General features: G+C 35.6%; 1 protein-coding gene across 7 annotated transcripts in view; it reads left to right on the top strand.

Moving 5' to 3' along the window:
* ANKRD16 (ankyrin repeat domain 16) overlaps positions 1 to 12,222 on the top strand; it is a 51,988-nt gene extending 39,766 nt beyond the window's left edge. The window contains exons 6-8 of one of the 7 annotated variants that reach the window (XR_012470226.1): positions 5,088 to 5,166; positions 5,284 to 5,414; positions 8,727 to 9,281. Coding sequence is in view for 4 of the 7 variants with exons in the window: in XM_074194904.1 (XP_074051005.1) it covers positions 5,088 to 5,166; positions 9,188 to 9,342 (234 nt within the window). In the remaining 3 variants the exon portion in view is untranslated. Of the gene's footprint in view, positions 1 to 3,804; positions 3,859 to 5,087; positions 5,168 to 5,283 lie in introns of those variants that run through there. The other 6 variants (XR_012470227.1, XR_012470225.1, XM_074194904.1 and 3 more) reach the window with 6 other exon arrangements.
* Positions 12,223 to 13,969: the final 1,747 nt, after the last annotated feature.

Raw genomic sequence — 13,969 nt, forward strand, 5'->3', positions numbered from 1 at the left:
GAGCAGGTGAGTTCTAATAGTCATCCTTCTGAAATTAAATAGGCCATAAAAGTAAGACTCCATTGATTATCCCATACTTAAAAATAATTATCTTTTTGAGGTGAGAACATTTCTTGAATAAATCAATCACAGTCGAGCAAGAGGAATTTGTTTAAAAATTGCAAGGGTCGGGGCAGCTAGGTAGCGCAGTGGATGGAGCACTGGCCCTGGAGTCAGGAGGACCTGAGTTCAAATCTGGCCTCAGACACTTAATAATGACCTAAGCTGTGTGACCTTGGGCAAGTCACTTAACCCCATTGCCTTGCAAAAACCAAAAAAAAAAAATGCAAGGGTCTGGAGGAAGAGGGGAAGATGAGGGGTTCAAGTAGTAAACAATTATTAGGCACCAAGTATATACCAGGCATTACTCTAAGCACTAGAGTAAGCACTAGGGATATAAATAGAACAAAAGACAAATAGTCCTTACTCTCAAGGAAGTTATAGTCTAATGGAAGCTGAAAATTGAGAACGCACCTGTTGCCCCCCACCAAAGTGAGGAGAGGTCATCATGATGAAGAAAGCTAAAGGAGTGCAGCTGTGTGGTCCTCTCCAATGAAGCCAAAAAGAACCTGCAGCTTAGGGGTAGTTAGCAAAAGGAGAAAGAGAAGAGAAAGGAAGAAAAGAGAAGGAAGATGTCTGGCAAAGTCACCATCCTAATAGGCATTTGGGGGCACAAGATTTGGGCTAACAGTGTACCCCACCCATACTCAGAAACAGAAGGGGGTCCTGAGAAAAAGTCTTCTCCTACCATTCACAGACATTTAATCTAATCTGTTTTTCTTTATTCAAATATTTCCAGTAACCTGAATTTTATCTTAACCACAGAGAAACTTGTAAATAACTAGAAATGCAAATTAAGACAGTGAAACAAACTTCTGCCTAAATGTTGGGAATTTTCCTAGGTGGAGACTCAAAATGATTGTGATTGTACTCCTCTTAAAATAAACTCTAAAACTGCATAAGAAGAAACCACTTGGAGTGTAGGGCCATTATATTGTTCTATGATTTCAACAAGTTAATTATATTGATGATGTTATAAGCCTTTTACTGGGTTGTAGAGATAAAGAAACAGCAAAGAGAAAGATTAGTAATAGTATACAGTGGCAAAAAAAAAAAGAAAAGAGAATGTTTGAAGCATCCTTTAAATATGTAGGGATAAAAAGGAAGAATGGAGAAAATGTGAACAAGCAGGACAGCTTTCAGAGTTAAATATCATATCTATTATGTCAGACGTAGAAGGAAAAATAAGCTGTGTGAAAAAGAGATTCCTATTTTCATGACTAAGACCTTTTCAGTTCTTCATATTTGGATTTTCCCTTTAAATTTTTAAATTTTTAATCTTAAAAAAAGCTATTACATTCATGAAATACCTGGCATTGTTAAAAATAATGTGATTTAAATCTGTAAAGACTCTTATATAAGTTGTACTCAGTAGACTCTCCTTATTAGCAAGTTAAAAGTTAAGTTTTTAACTATCATGTATGAGATTGAATAGTGGGGAATTAAAATAATATGCATTTATAAATTTTGGTACATAAATTATATAGACAAATTAATTTCAATCAATCAATAAGCATTTTATCTCTAAGGGCATTATAGTATAGTGGAAAGAGTCTGGATTTAAAGTTAAAAGACCTTCATTCAAATTTCAGTCACTGAAAGATTGCTTTCTGTGAGAGGGTGAGGGGGAGTAAGATTGGGGGGAAAATTGTAAAACTCAAATAATATCTTTAATTAAAAAAAGCAATATACAAATTTCAGTGGACACACTATCAGCCTCAGTTTCCTCATCTGTAAAATGACAAGGTTAAAGGACCCTTCCAACTTAAAATCTATAATCTTTTAAGTCTCCTATCAGGCTTTAAGAGCTGTATTCTGTTCAGCAATTTTAGAGCTGAAACTACTAATATACCAGAAGAATTGTATTTATTTCTATCAGCCTGTCCTGGTTGCCAACCTTCAGCCTATATTTGCCTTGGAGTAAGTGAGCAGAAAAATCTTTATTTCACCAACATTAATAAATCACATATGTTCCCCCCCCATAACCCCTCAAAATCACACAACTAAGACTATCTGCTGTGAGAAAAACCAATCAAATAATAAAGTTCTAGCTTAGAACTTCAGTTTTTAAAAAACAGGCATAATCTGATCAAATGTTTTTGAATAATTATTGTGGAGAGGGGAAGATATATTTCTTCTCTTTTTGTTTTTTATTAAAATTTTAAAATTTATTTTCTATCAGTATGCAATGGTAGTTTTCACTAGTCATTTTTTTGCCAAGTTTTGAATTTTACATTTTTCTCTCTGTTTCCCTGCCTACCCTCTACCCCTTCCTGACAAAAAACAATATAAAACACATTATGTATGTAATTATGCTCAACATAAATCAATATTATTCATGTTGTGAAAGAATTAAATCCAAACAGATATAAAAGAAAACATTAGAGAAAAAACAACATAATACATAAGACAACTTTTAAAAATTGAAGATAATAAGCTTTGGTCTGCATTTAAACTCTACAGCTCCTTCTCTAGATATGGATAGCATTTTCTTTCACAAAGCTTTAAAAATTGTCTGACTATTGTACTGCTGAAATGAACAAATCCATCATAGTTGATCATCACCTCATTTTGTTGTTTGTATGTATAATGATCTTCTGGTTCTGCTCATTCACTCAGCATCAGTTCATGAATGTCTTCCCAGTCTTTTCTGAAGTCCCATCCCTCATGATTTCATACAGAACAATAGCGTCCCATCACATTCATATACCACAATTTGTTCAGTCATTTCCCCAGTTGAGGGGTATCTCCTCAATTTCCAATTCTTTGCCACCACAAAAAGAGCTGCTATGAATATATATATAGTTTTTTTTACCCCTTTTTGTAATCTCTTTGGGATATAAACCTAATAGTGGCATTGCTGGATCAAAGGGTATGCACAGTTTTATAGCCCTTTGTGTGTAATTCTAAATTGCTCTTCAGAAAGGTTGGGTCAGTTCATAACTTCACCAGCAGTGCATTAGTGTCCCAGTTCCTGCATCCCCTCCAACATTGATCATTTTCCCTTTTAGTCATATTGACTAAATATAGTGATGTGTAGGGTAGTACCTCAGAGTTATTTAATTTGCATTTCTCTTACCATTATTGATTTAGAACAATTTTTAATTTGACTGATAACTTTAATTTCTTCATATGAGAATTGTCTTTCAATATCCTTTGACCATTTATCAATTGAGGAGTGACTTGTTTTCTTATAAATCTGACTCAGTTCTCTATTTATATTTTAGAAATTAATCCTTTGTCAGAAACAGTTGTAAAAATTGTTTCCCAATTTACTATATTCCTTTTAATCTTGGTTGCATTGGTTTTGTTTGTTCAAAACTTTTCAATTTAATGTAATCGAAATTATCTATTTTGTCTTTTATAATGTTCTTTATCTCTTCTTTGGTTATAAACTGTTCCCTTTTCCATAGATCTGACAGCAAACTATTCCTTATTCTTCTAATTGGCTTATGATATCACCTTTCATGTCTAAATTCTGTACCCATTTCAACCTTATCTTGGTATAGGGTGTGAGATGTTGGTCTAAGCCTAGTTTCTGCCATACTAACTTCAGTTTTCCCAGCAGTTTTTAATCAAAGAGTGAGTTTCTTATTCCAGAAGCTGGAATCTTTGGGTTTATCAAACAATAGTCATTTATTACTGTTTCTTCTGTACTTAGTCAATTCTACTGATCTACCACTCTATTTCTTTTTTTTTTTTTAGGTTTTTTTGAAAGGCAAATGGGGTTAAGTGGCTTGCCCAAGGCAACACAGCTAGGTAATTATTAAGTGTCTGAGACCGGATTTGAACCCAGGTACTCCTGACTCCAGGGCCAGTGCTTTATCCACTGCGCCACCTAGCCGCCCCTTTACCACTCTATTTCTTAGCCAATACCAAACAATTTTGATGACTGATGCTTTATAATTTTTGATCTGGTAGGGCTAGGCCTTCTTCTTTGTATTTTTTATTAATTTCCTTGATATTCTTAATTTTATTTTTTTTAAATTAAAGGCAATGGAGTTAAGTGGCTTGCCCAAAATCACACAGCTAGGTAATTATTAAGTGTCTGAGGCCAGATTTGAATTCAGGTCCTCCCGACTCCAGGGTTGGTGCTCTATCCACTGCAGCACTTAGCTGCCCCTTCCCTTAATAGTCTTGATCTTTTACTCCTCCATCTGAATTTAGTTACTATTTTTTTATATCAATAAAGTAATTGTTTTGGAAGTTTGATTGGTATGGCACTGAATAAGTACTTTGATTTAGGTTAAATCATCATTTTTATTATATTAGCTGGGCCTACCCATGCCTATGCTTTAAATTATTTTTCAAGTTATGGTGATGAATTTGTACTAATCTATAATATTCTCATGTTTGGTCCCCTTCGTGACCCAAGGACATATCTACATACACAGTTATAGCCTAGAATTAGGAGAACAAAACTACTGTAATAGACTACCAGGAAACTGAACCAAACCTTAGCTTCAGAATCATAACATGCTAAATAACTGAATTAATCAGCCACAAATAAATAAATTTTTGAGTTACTTAAATAATCTTCTAAACTTGTAAATAAAGGATTTAGTGTGAGACCTACACTATACAACCAGTTGGTGTTGGGTTTTTTGATGCTCTGTTACATTTTCACAGTCTCTTTTAATTCATCACTACCCCACATTTCTGCTATTTAAGATAGCAACAAGAATGGAAGGTAGAGTAATTTAATTGGCCTATGTGCTGCTGCAGGTAAACTGGAAGTTCCAATAACACCTGGTTTACAGAAGAGGAGGTACTTAATACTAGGTTTGCACAATGTTCAGTGCTGTTTGTTTTATAAGTGATGGGGAAAAGAGAGGGTAAATTGGGAGGGACATTCACAAATGAAAATGCTATAAAAACAAATGGTATTAGTAAAAAGTTGGTCACAAAAATACTTGGCATTTTAGAATATATTTTTAAAACATGATTTCAACTCCACATCAAAATAATTTATGCATTTAATCAATCAGGAGGGACATACAAGTACAGTGAAGATTCTCTTGTCCTTGGGAGCTGACCTCAAGTCTAAAGATGTGAAAAATCGATCAGGTAAGAATTTATGTCACTGATGCTCATTGTAAATTCTTAATAAATTAAATTTGAATCTTATTTGAGTTTCATGGAAAATATTTGTTCTGTAATTTATTGGTATGATTATTCCTCCAGGGATGCAAATTACAACACTCTGAGCCATAGAAGTCAGTTCCATGAGTTGCTGTGACCTAAGAAATTCATCACCCAGAGACTGGGAAGAGGGACCTTTTTGAAATTTAGCTGGACTAAAACACTATCATCAGGTTCAAACCCAAAGCATTTATGGTTTGATAGGACCTGATAGAATTTGTCAGTTCTTCCCTTGACTGATAGACATTTTGAGAAAGCTTAGGCACAATGATAAAGTAGTAGAGTAATATTTTAGGAAGATTACATTTAATTAATTAGGCATAAGGCCTGCATCTGTAATTTCACTGGATAAAGTAATTTCTGGGCAAAGAACCACTATCTACCAATGAAGAACCACATCTTCTTTGCAATTTATTGTCTTAGTTATCTTAAGTATTGGTATTAAACCTGTCTGAGGGCAAGCAGCCACAAATCTCTCAATTGTAAAGAATCAGATTAAGAGTTTGACCCTGTTGATGCTAGACAGAGCATCAGTAGATTTACCTTCCCAACAATTTTGAGAAGTAGGAAGTGAAGTTAGGTTTTCTTGGTCCTCTTTCTACTATCCCCTGCTGCCTTTTTGTCACAAAAAAAAAGTTCTGCTGGATTAATGTCTTCTAAAAAATAAGAGCATTTAAAAAAAGAAGAACATTTATGGGACGGCTAGGTGGCGCAGTGGATAAAGCACTGGCCCTGGAGTCAGGAGTACCTGGGTTCAAATCCGGTCTCAAACACTTAATAATTACCTAGCTGTGTGGCCTTGGGCAAGTCACTTAAACCCATTGCCTTGCAAAAAAAAAAAAACCTAAAAAAAAACATTTATTCCATTTACAAAATTAAATAGTGACTTCTCTGGACCTCAACCAATGCTTATTCATACTAGTATATGTGCCTTGCCAATAGGTTAATTATCCAGTTAGTTAAAAAAAAAATTATTAGGCACTTTCTGTGTACAAAATCCTGGGGATTCAAAGAAGGCAAAAAACATTCTAAGGAGTTCACAGTCTAAGGGAGAAAATAATGTGTAAATAGAATATTCAGAGTAAATTATAATCTCAGAGAAAATAAGAATAAAAAATTAGAGTAACAAATATTGATATAGATTTATAAGATTTGCAAATAACTTTACAGATATTGTATCATTTTATCTTCACACCACCCTGGAAGGTAGGTGTTATTATTATTCCTTATTTCACAGATAAAGAAATAAACTGAGAAAGGTTAAGTCATTTACCAAGGAATACACAGATGAGGTGATAAGTGTCTGGGGACACTAGAACTGACTCTAGAACCCAGCATTCTATCTACTGTGCCACCTAAGGACTGGAAAAAACTCCTTATGAAAGTGGGTCTTTAATTGAGATTAGAAGCAAGTCAGGGAAAAAGGAAACAGATGAGGTGGGATATCTTCAACTCATGTTGAACTTCAATGAACTTCAGCATGTCCAAAACCAAATTCATTATCTTTCTCCCTAAACTCTTCCCTCTTCTTAACATCCCTATTACTGTCTAGGATACCACCACACTCAGACTTGCATCCTAAGTATCATCTTCTTATCATTCTTTCACAACTATATCCAATTAGGTCAAGTCTTGTCATTTCTAACTTATGTTGTGTGTGTGTGTGTGTGTGTGTGTGTGTACATGTGTATATTCATGTATAGAAATATATATATATAAATCTATTCTCTATTTTAGATATAACCAAAGTAGATTATATTGTGTATTATGTATGTATATATATATATATATGTTTATAAATATATATAATGTATATGTATTTCATATATATATTCTGTCTTGGGGATTTTAGGGAAAGAAAGATAATGAATTCCATTGTGGCCATTTTGAGTTGAAGATGTCTATAGGATATCCAGTTCAAGATCTCTCATAGATAGTTAGAGATCTGAGAATGCAGTTCTAGAAAGAGATTAAGGTTCAAATAAATCTAATCATCATCAGCATAGAAATGATAATTGAATACATGGAAATTGATGTGCTAATCAAATGAAATATTAGAGAAGGAAAGAAAAAGAGGGCCCAGGATAGAGCCTCAGGAGACACTTATGGTTAGTGGGCATGACCTGGATGAAGATATAGCAAAGGAGACTGAGAAGGAATGGTCAGGCAGATAGCAGAATCATGTAAACCTAGGGAGAAGAGATTATAAAGGAGAAGTGGGGTGATCAGTAGTATCAAAAACTACAGAAAGGTCACAAAAATCGAGGATTGATAAAATATCTTTACAAAAGGTAAGAAATCCTGGGTAAATTTGGAGAAAGTGGTTTTGATGGAATGATGGGTTTGAAAGTCATACTGCAGAGAATTTAGAAGAGTGAGGGGAGGCTAGGTGGCGCAGTGGATAAAGCACCGGCCCTGGAGTCAGAAGTACCTGGGTTCAAATTCGGCCTCAGACACTTAATAATTACCTAGCTGTGTGGCCTTGGGCAAGCCACTTAACTCTATTTGCCTTGCAAAAACCTAAAAAAAAATAAGAGGAGAATAGGTGGAGGCAATAACTGCAGATGACTTTTCATGGAGTTGAACCACAAAAGAGAGAACATAGAATTGTAGCTAGCAGGGATGGATGGGTCAATTAAGAGTTTTTGAAGGCTAGGAGAGACCTAGGCATATTTGTCAACAGTAGGGAAAGAGCCATAAGACAGAGATTGAAGTTGAAGGCAATGACAGAGGGAGCAGTCTGCTAGAGAAGATGGAATGGAATGATATCACTTATTCTTCAATTGTTTTGCCTTGTCAAGAAGAGCCACCTCTTCTCATGAGGAAGAGTTTAAGGGGGAGAAAGTGATGGAAGGCACATAAGTGATCTATGACACAGAGAAGGGGAGAAGAGCTTCAGTTTTTTCAGTGAAATATGGGGTCAGGTGAGAAGATGGGAAGAGAGGGAGTAATGGAAGGTTTGAAGAGGAATGAAAAGGGCTATGAGAACTGCTGTGGAAAGTGGGATGGTGCGTCAGTTAAGGAGGTGTACAATAATTGTCTTGCCACAGTAAGGGCCCAGGTGACATTATGTTACAAAGATTTATAGTAGTCCAGTTAGCAATTTTGTGATTTTCTTAATCCTCATTCAGCACCATGACCAGGTGGGAACACAATGAATTATGGGAGGCTTGACAGGGAAAGATCTTTAATAAACCAAGGGAATAAAGGTTCCAGGAAAAGAATACAAAGTAGATTTGAACTGGTTCATCAAGGGGTCAGGATCTGGAAGAAAGGGGGGTGTAGTCTATGCAGGGCTGATGGTCTGGGAAAGAACTGAGGGATCAAGGCATTAGTGATCACAGTGAAAATAGAGAATAGGCTTCGGGGTTGCCAGATAGAGGGTGTTAGATCATTCAGGGTGATCAAATGAAATATCAGAGTTCATGATATTAAAGAGATGCATTTGTGTGTGATGGCAAAATCAAGGATATGATTATTTCCAGGTGTGGGTGTGATCGACTGAAGTAGTAAATCATGAGAAATGAATAAATTGAAGAACTGGAAGGTTAAGCATATATCTGGGTAGGTATATACAGTGTGTCTAGAAGGGGCAGATTTCACATTAAATATTTAAAATGTGGGCCCCTGGAAATAATTTTAGAGCTAATTCACTGGAATGGGACAGAACATATTTTGTTTCATTTCAACAAAATCATATGGAGGCTGATATTTTTTCATTTATAGAATTCACTGAACTTTGAAAAAGCCTTTCTTTACATTTAAAGAATACATTAATTGGGTATCAGGAAGGGTATGGTGAAATATTGAAAATATTCACTGTGGACAACTAAATCACTCAAAAATAGCTTGTAGATATTGCTTTAAACTGAGTTTATCTATTCACAAGTTCAAGATTGCTTTAGACATGATGTACTAAATTCATTTTAATCATCTCTTCCCTTAGCTCTGCATCTGGCTTGTGCAGGTCAACATTTGGCTTGCATTGAGTTTCTCCTCCAATGTGGACTAAAGGACTCTCCAGACATCACAGGGACCCTGGCTCGAGATCTCATAAAGAAACAAGACATTCTTTATTACTTTGACCAAAAAATGGCATGACCTACAAATCTTCCTAAAAAAAGAAATATTTAAGTAGCAATATTTCTTAATTATTTTGTTAATAAACATAAGACTTTTGAATCTGGACATCACTTGTTGCTTTCAGTTCTTCTTCTATACTTGAGTAAGGATGTCTTTGTTCTTCAGGAGCCAATGTCTAAGTACTGAATTAACTTCTGGGAACCACCAAAAAACTCTGTTGTATTCCAAGCTTTATTATAGCTATGTTGTGAGAGCCTGACCCAACTTGCATCTCCACTTTTGGAATTGATACAATAACTTATCCTGTTTCTTGAGAAGTTTCTATGAGAGGAGTAAGAATTTGCTCATAGGGAATCTCCTGGCTGCCTAGAGACAGGTATAAAAGTACAGTATTATGGAAGCCATTAAACATTATTAAAATCTAGGTTACACCTAAATTTTATTTTAGGTTTCAATGGTGATAACTCAGCTATTTAGTATGATTTGTTATTTCATAGACCTATCTGTCATTGCACTTCTGCTATTGTTTTTAGAAAGTAAATATCTATAAGCTGCTTACACACGTAAGGAAGTGTATAACAACCCTCACCCCAATGATTATAAATACAAAAGACCTAGAAATCTTTACTGAATCAATAGAAAGTATAAGCATGAACACGTCCTGTTGATTTGGGAGGAACTGAATACTTCGATCTTTGGATGAAATACCATGATATTCACACAGAAAATTTCTTGAGATTGATTCAAACAATCAGACACTTCTGCAATGCAGTTCAGAATAGAGAATTTCAACAGGAAGTTTTCAGCAACAAACCAGTCTAGAATTCTTAAGGAAGCTTCCCTGTGGAGGGGAAGGCAAAGAATTGAGTTGTCTCCTCTCCTTTCTTTACCTCCTCCCAAACCACTTGATGATCTGATCTTATGAACTCTGGAAGTTTGGAAGGTTTAGACTTCCCATGGAATTCATAACAGTGTCCCTGAGCAGTAGTAGCAGAGAGCAGTTTATTGGGAGCTAAGAAACATTCTAAGGACAAGATAAATAATATTTCATATCAAGAAAAGACAACTTCAGAATTTATAGGGAATCAAAATCCAACAGAGAACTATTCCTAGAGGGCACTTCATGAGAACTCTGTTGAAAGAGAAAAAAGACCTTCAGTGCCATTGGGATAGGCAACCCCAGCACATTTGTGTCCAATTCTACAAGCCCAAAGATAGTCATATGTAGAGACCCTTACAGGAGAGCTAATTAAACTAAACATGAAGACCCCAGTTTCTCAGGATGTTAAAACCCTGAAAAGGAGTAGGAGAAATCTTTCTAGAGACCTAGCCCATCAACAGAATGGGATTAAGAGAGTTAACTTTGGAAGGGGTTGCTACTACAGGTACTTAACGAAGAAAAAAAATTAAACAGTTAACATGTATCTAGTGTTTTAAGATTTTCAAAATGTTTTGTGAACCCAAGTCTTCATGACTCAACTTCAGTGTTCTAGCCACTACACCAGTAAATATTTCTGTCAATATTCCCAGTACTCCTAGCTAAACTGTTGTCTTGAGATATTTCCCTTTAATATTTGAAATAGTCAGATTTATTCAGATCCCTAGAATATAACTATAGCATGCAAAGCCATTTCAACTGTATCAAATTCTTTATACTTTTCAATTCTGTACTCTCTTAAATTCAGCTCTTTGTGATGATGTGACAATTATCTGACTTCTAACCCTGACTCACTTTCATTTAATATGATCTTATTTTCACTGTGAAACTTCTTTCTTAATTAGTATGATCACAGGGTTACAAGTCTGCCTTTTCTGTCTTCATCCTTTTTCAACTAATCAGCTTTGATCACACTGCAGACCACCTTCCCTTCTCTGGATTTGATCACCAGTTACTAAGTAACTCAATTGCCAAATCTGATTACATTTTCTTTTTTCCTCATATTTCTCAACTTCTCTGCTACTTTTGACATTGCTGGCTAACTTCTCCAGGAGACTCTTTCTGCCTGGGTTTTCATGACACTATTCCCTGGGTTCTCCTTCATATATAACAACTTCTTCTTAGTCTCCTTTAACTGAATTATCAACCACATCACATTCCCTGAGGATATCTAGACTAGGATCTGTCCTGGCCCTCTTTTCCCCTTTATCTATATTTTGAGTGATTTTATTAGCTCCACAGGTTTTAATTAACAACTCAGTGTAGATGATTCAGAGATCGATATATCCAGGCTCAATTTCTTGCCTAAGTTTCTATCTCACTTAATTACCTGTTGGGCATTTCAGAGTGAATGTCTTGGAAAATCTTAAATTCAACAAGTCCAAAACAGAATTCATTATCTATATGATAAATAACTTATATTCCCCTTAAACTCACCTCTTCTCCAAACTTCTGTATTCTTATCAAAATTGCCACCATTCTTTCTAGTCACCCAGATTCATAACTTGTCATTATTCTCAACTCTTCACCTTGTTTGTCATGCACTGGCATGATTTCTGGTTTTGTGTTTGGAAAGGAAACGTCTATAAACTGAGGGTATTCCACAACTCCCATACCAATTAATGTAATTACAGATGGCCAAATCATTTAGCCAAATCTTAATGTTTCTACCTCCATATTTCTCTCCTCTCTACTCACATAGCTGCCACCTTAGTTTAAAATGTCATGACCTCCAGTGCAGTAATCAGGGACAATTTTAGGGAATTTGTAATGGAGAATTCCATCTATATCCAGAGAAGGAACCATGTAGTTTAAACAAAGACCAAAGCATATTATCTTCAATTTTTAAAAGTTGTCTTATGTAATATGTAATTTTGCTATATGTAATATTTTCTTTCTTCCTTTGGGATCTGATTCTTCTTTTACAAGTTCAGTTTTGCTCTATGCTTATCATGGATGCAAATGTAAAGCCTATATCAGATTGCTTTCTGTTGAGGAGAGAGGGGGAGGGAAGGGAGGGAGGGAGAAAACCAGTAACATTCAAAACCTTGCAAAAATAAAATTTGTAGAAACTACCATTGAATGTAATTGGAAAAACAAAATATTTATATAATTAAAAAAACTTAATCACCTCTTGCCTAGATTATTGCAGCAGCCTTACCACTAGTCTCTCTGCTTCAAGTCTTTCATCACCCCAGTCTATGCTACACACTGCTTCCACAATTATTTTCCTTAACACCTGACCATGTTACTGTATGCTTAATACATAAGATCCAAGATTTTCCATGGTAAAGCCTTATAGTTTAGCTACAGAGAATTAATGATTCTCAATTTATCTCTGGTGTACAGAGAATTACTGACCCCCAATTTACCCCTGATATACAGGGAGGAGAGATGAGTAGGACTGACCTTATGTATATATTTAAAACAGCTTGAGTATTTAAAAGAACCACCTTGACTAGTCTTGGTCAGATTCTCTCAAGGCCATACTTGATTAACACTGCCTATCTCTTCAGGAACTAGACATTCCTGAATGTAAGCACCATAATTCTTGGGGTTCAGGGAGGGTGCTCCCTCCTCAGATAACCTGGAAAATTTGGTTTTATTCCACAAAACATTGGCAAGAAGCCTTTGTTCTTAAGCTATATAAGATCTAATTAGACCTTAGCCTAATTGGAGTCTCACCCATGCTTTGCCTGGGACCTTCTTGATCAGGACACTGGAGGCTATACCCTGGGACTTCCCCAGCTGCTGTTGATTCAGATGTTGAAGCTCCCCAAATCGGTGATGTTTTCTTTTAATGTTTTTGTTTATGTAGGCCTTGCTCTTTTTATTATTGGCTTATTGGTTATTTTGCTGTAAAACTGATTTATTTCTACCTGTTTTATAATCACTTCATTAAAAATACCTTTTAGTTTTGTTGGTGTGAATGTGTCATTTTGTAGGAGTAAACTGAAGCCAAAACTCATTAGTTACTCTCCTGCTTGACCAACTCCAGTAGCTACCCATTGCCTCCATAATATGATGTATAAACTCCTGTCTTCTAAAACCTTATTTCCCCCTGACCTCAGTCCTGTCTTTACAACCCATTGTTGTATTTGTGCTAAATTGGATCTTTATATTTTCCCAAACCAAAAAATCCCCTCTGTCTTGCCTTTGTACTGGCAGTCCACCTCATAGAATATCCTTTCCTTCACGATACAGCTCAAGCATTGCCTTCTACATGAAAACTTTGCTTAGTCCACTGCTACCCTCCCATCAACTCCTAATACCCTTCCTCCCAAAGTACCTTGTATGAAATTACTTTTATTTTCTTCATATTTACATGCATTTCTGTATGTCTTTTTTTGTCTTCCTCATTAGAATGTAAGCTCCTTTAGAAGGAAAGAAAGTGGGGTAGCTAAATGGCACAATGGATAGCGCACCTGCCCTGGAGTCAGGAGGACCTGAGATCAAACGTGGCCACGGACACTTGATAATTTCAATGATTACCTAGCTGTGTGACCTTGGGCAAGTTATTTAACCCCATTGCCTTGGGGGGAAAAAAAGGAAAGTGTCTTTAGTGCTAAAGACCTCATTTCTCAAATATATAGGGAATTGAACCAAGTTTATAGAAATAAGACTCATTCTCCAATTGATAAATGGTAAAAGAATATGAATACGCAGTTTCCAGAAAAAGAAATAAAAGCTAATAATACTGACTTGAAA

This window comes from Macrotis lagotis, chromosome 7 (genome assembly GCF_037893015.1).
Source record: "Macrotis lagotis isolate mMagLag1 chromosome 7, bilby.v1.9.chrom.fasta, whole genome shotgun sequence".
Classification (NCBI taxonomy): domain Eukaryota; kingdom Metazoa; phylum Chordata; class Mammalia; order Peramelemorphia; family Peramelidae; genus Macrotis; species Macrotis lagotis.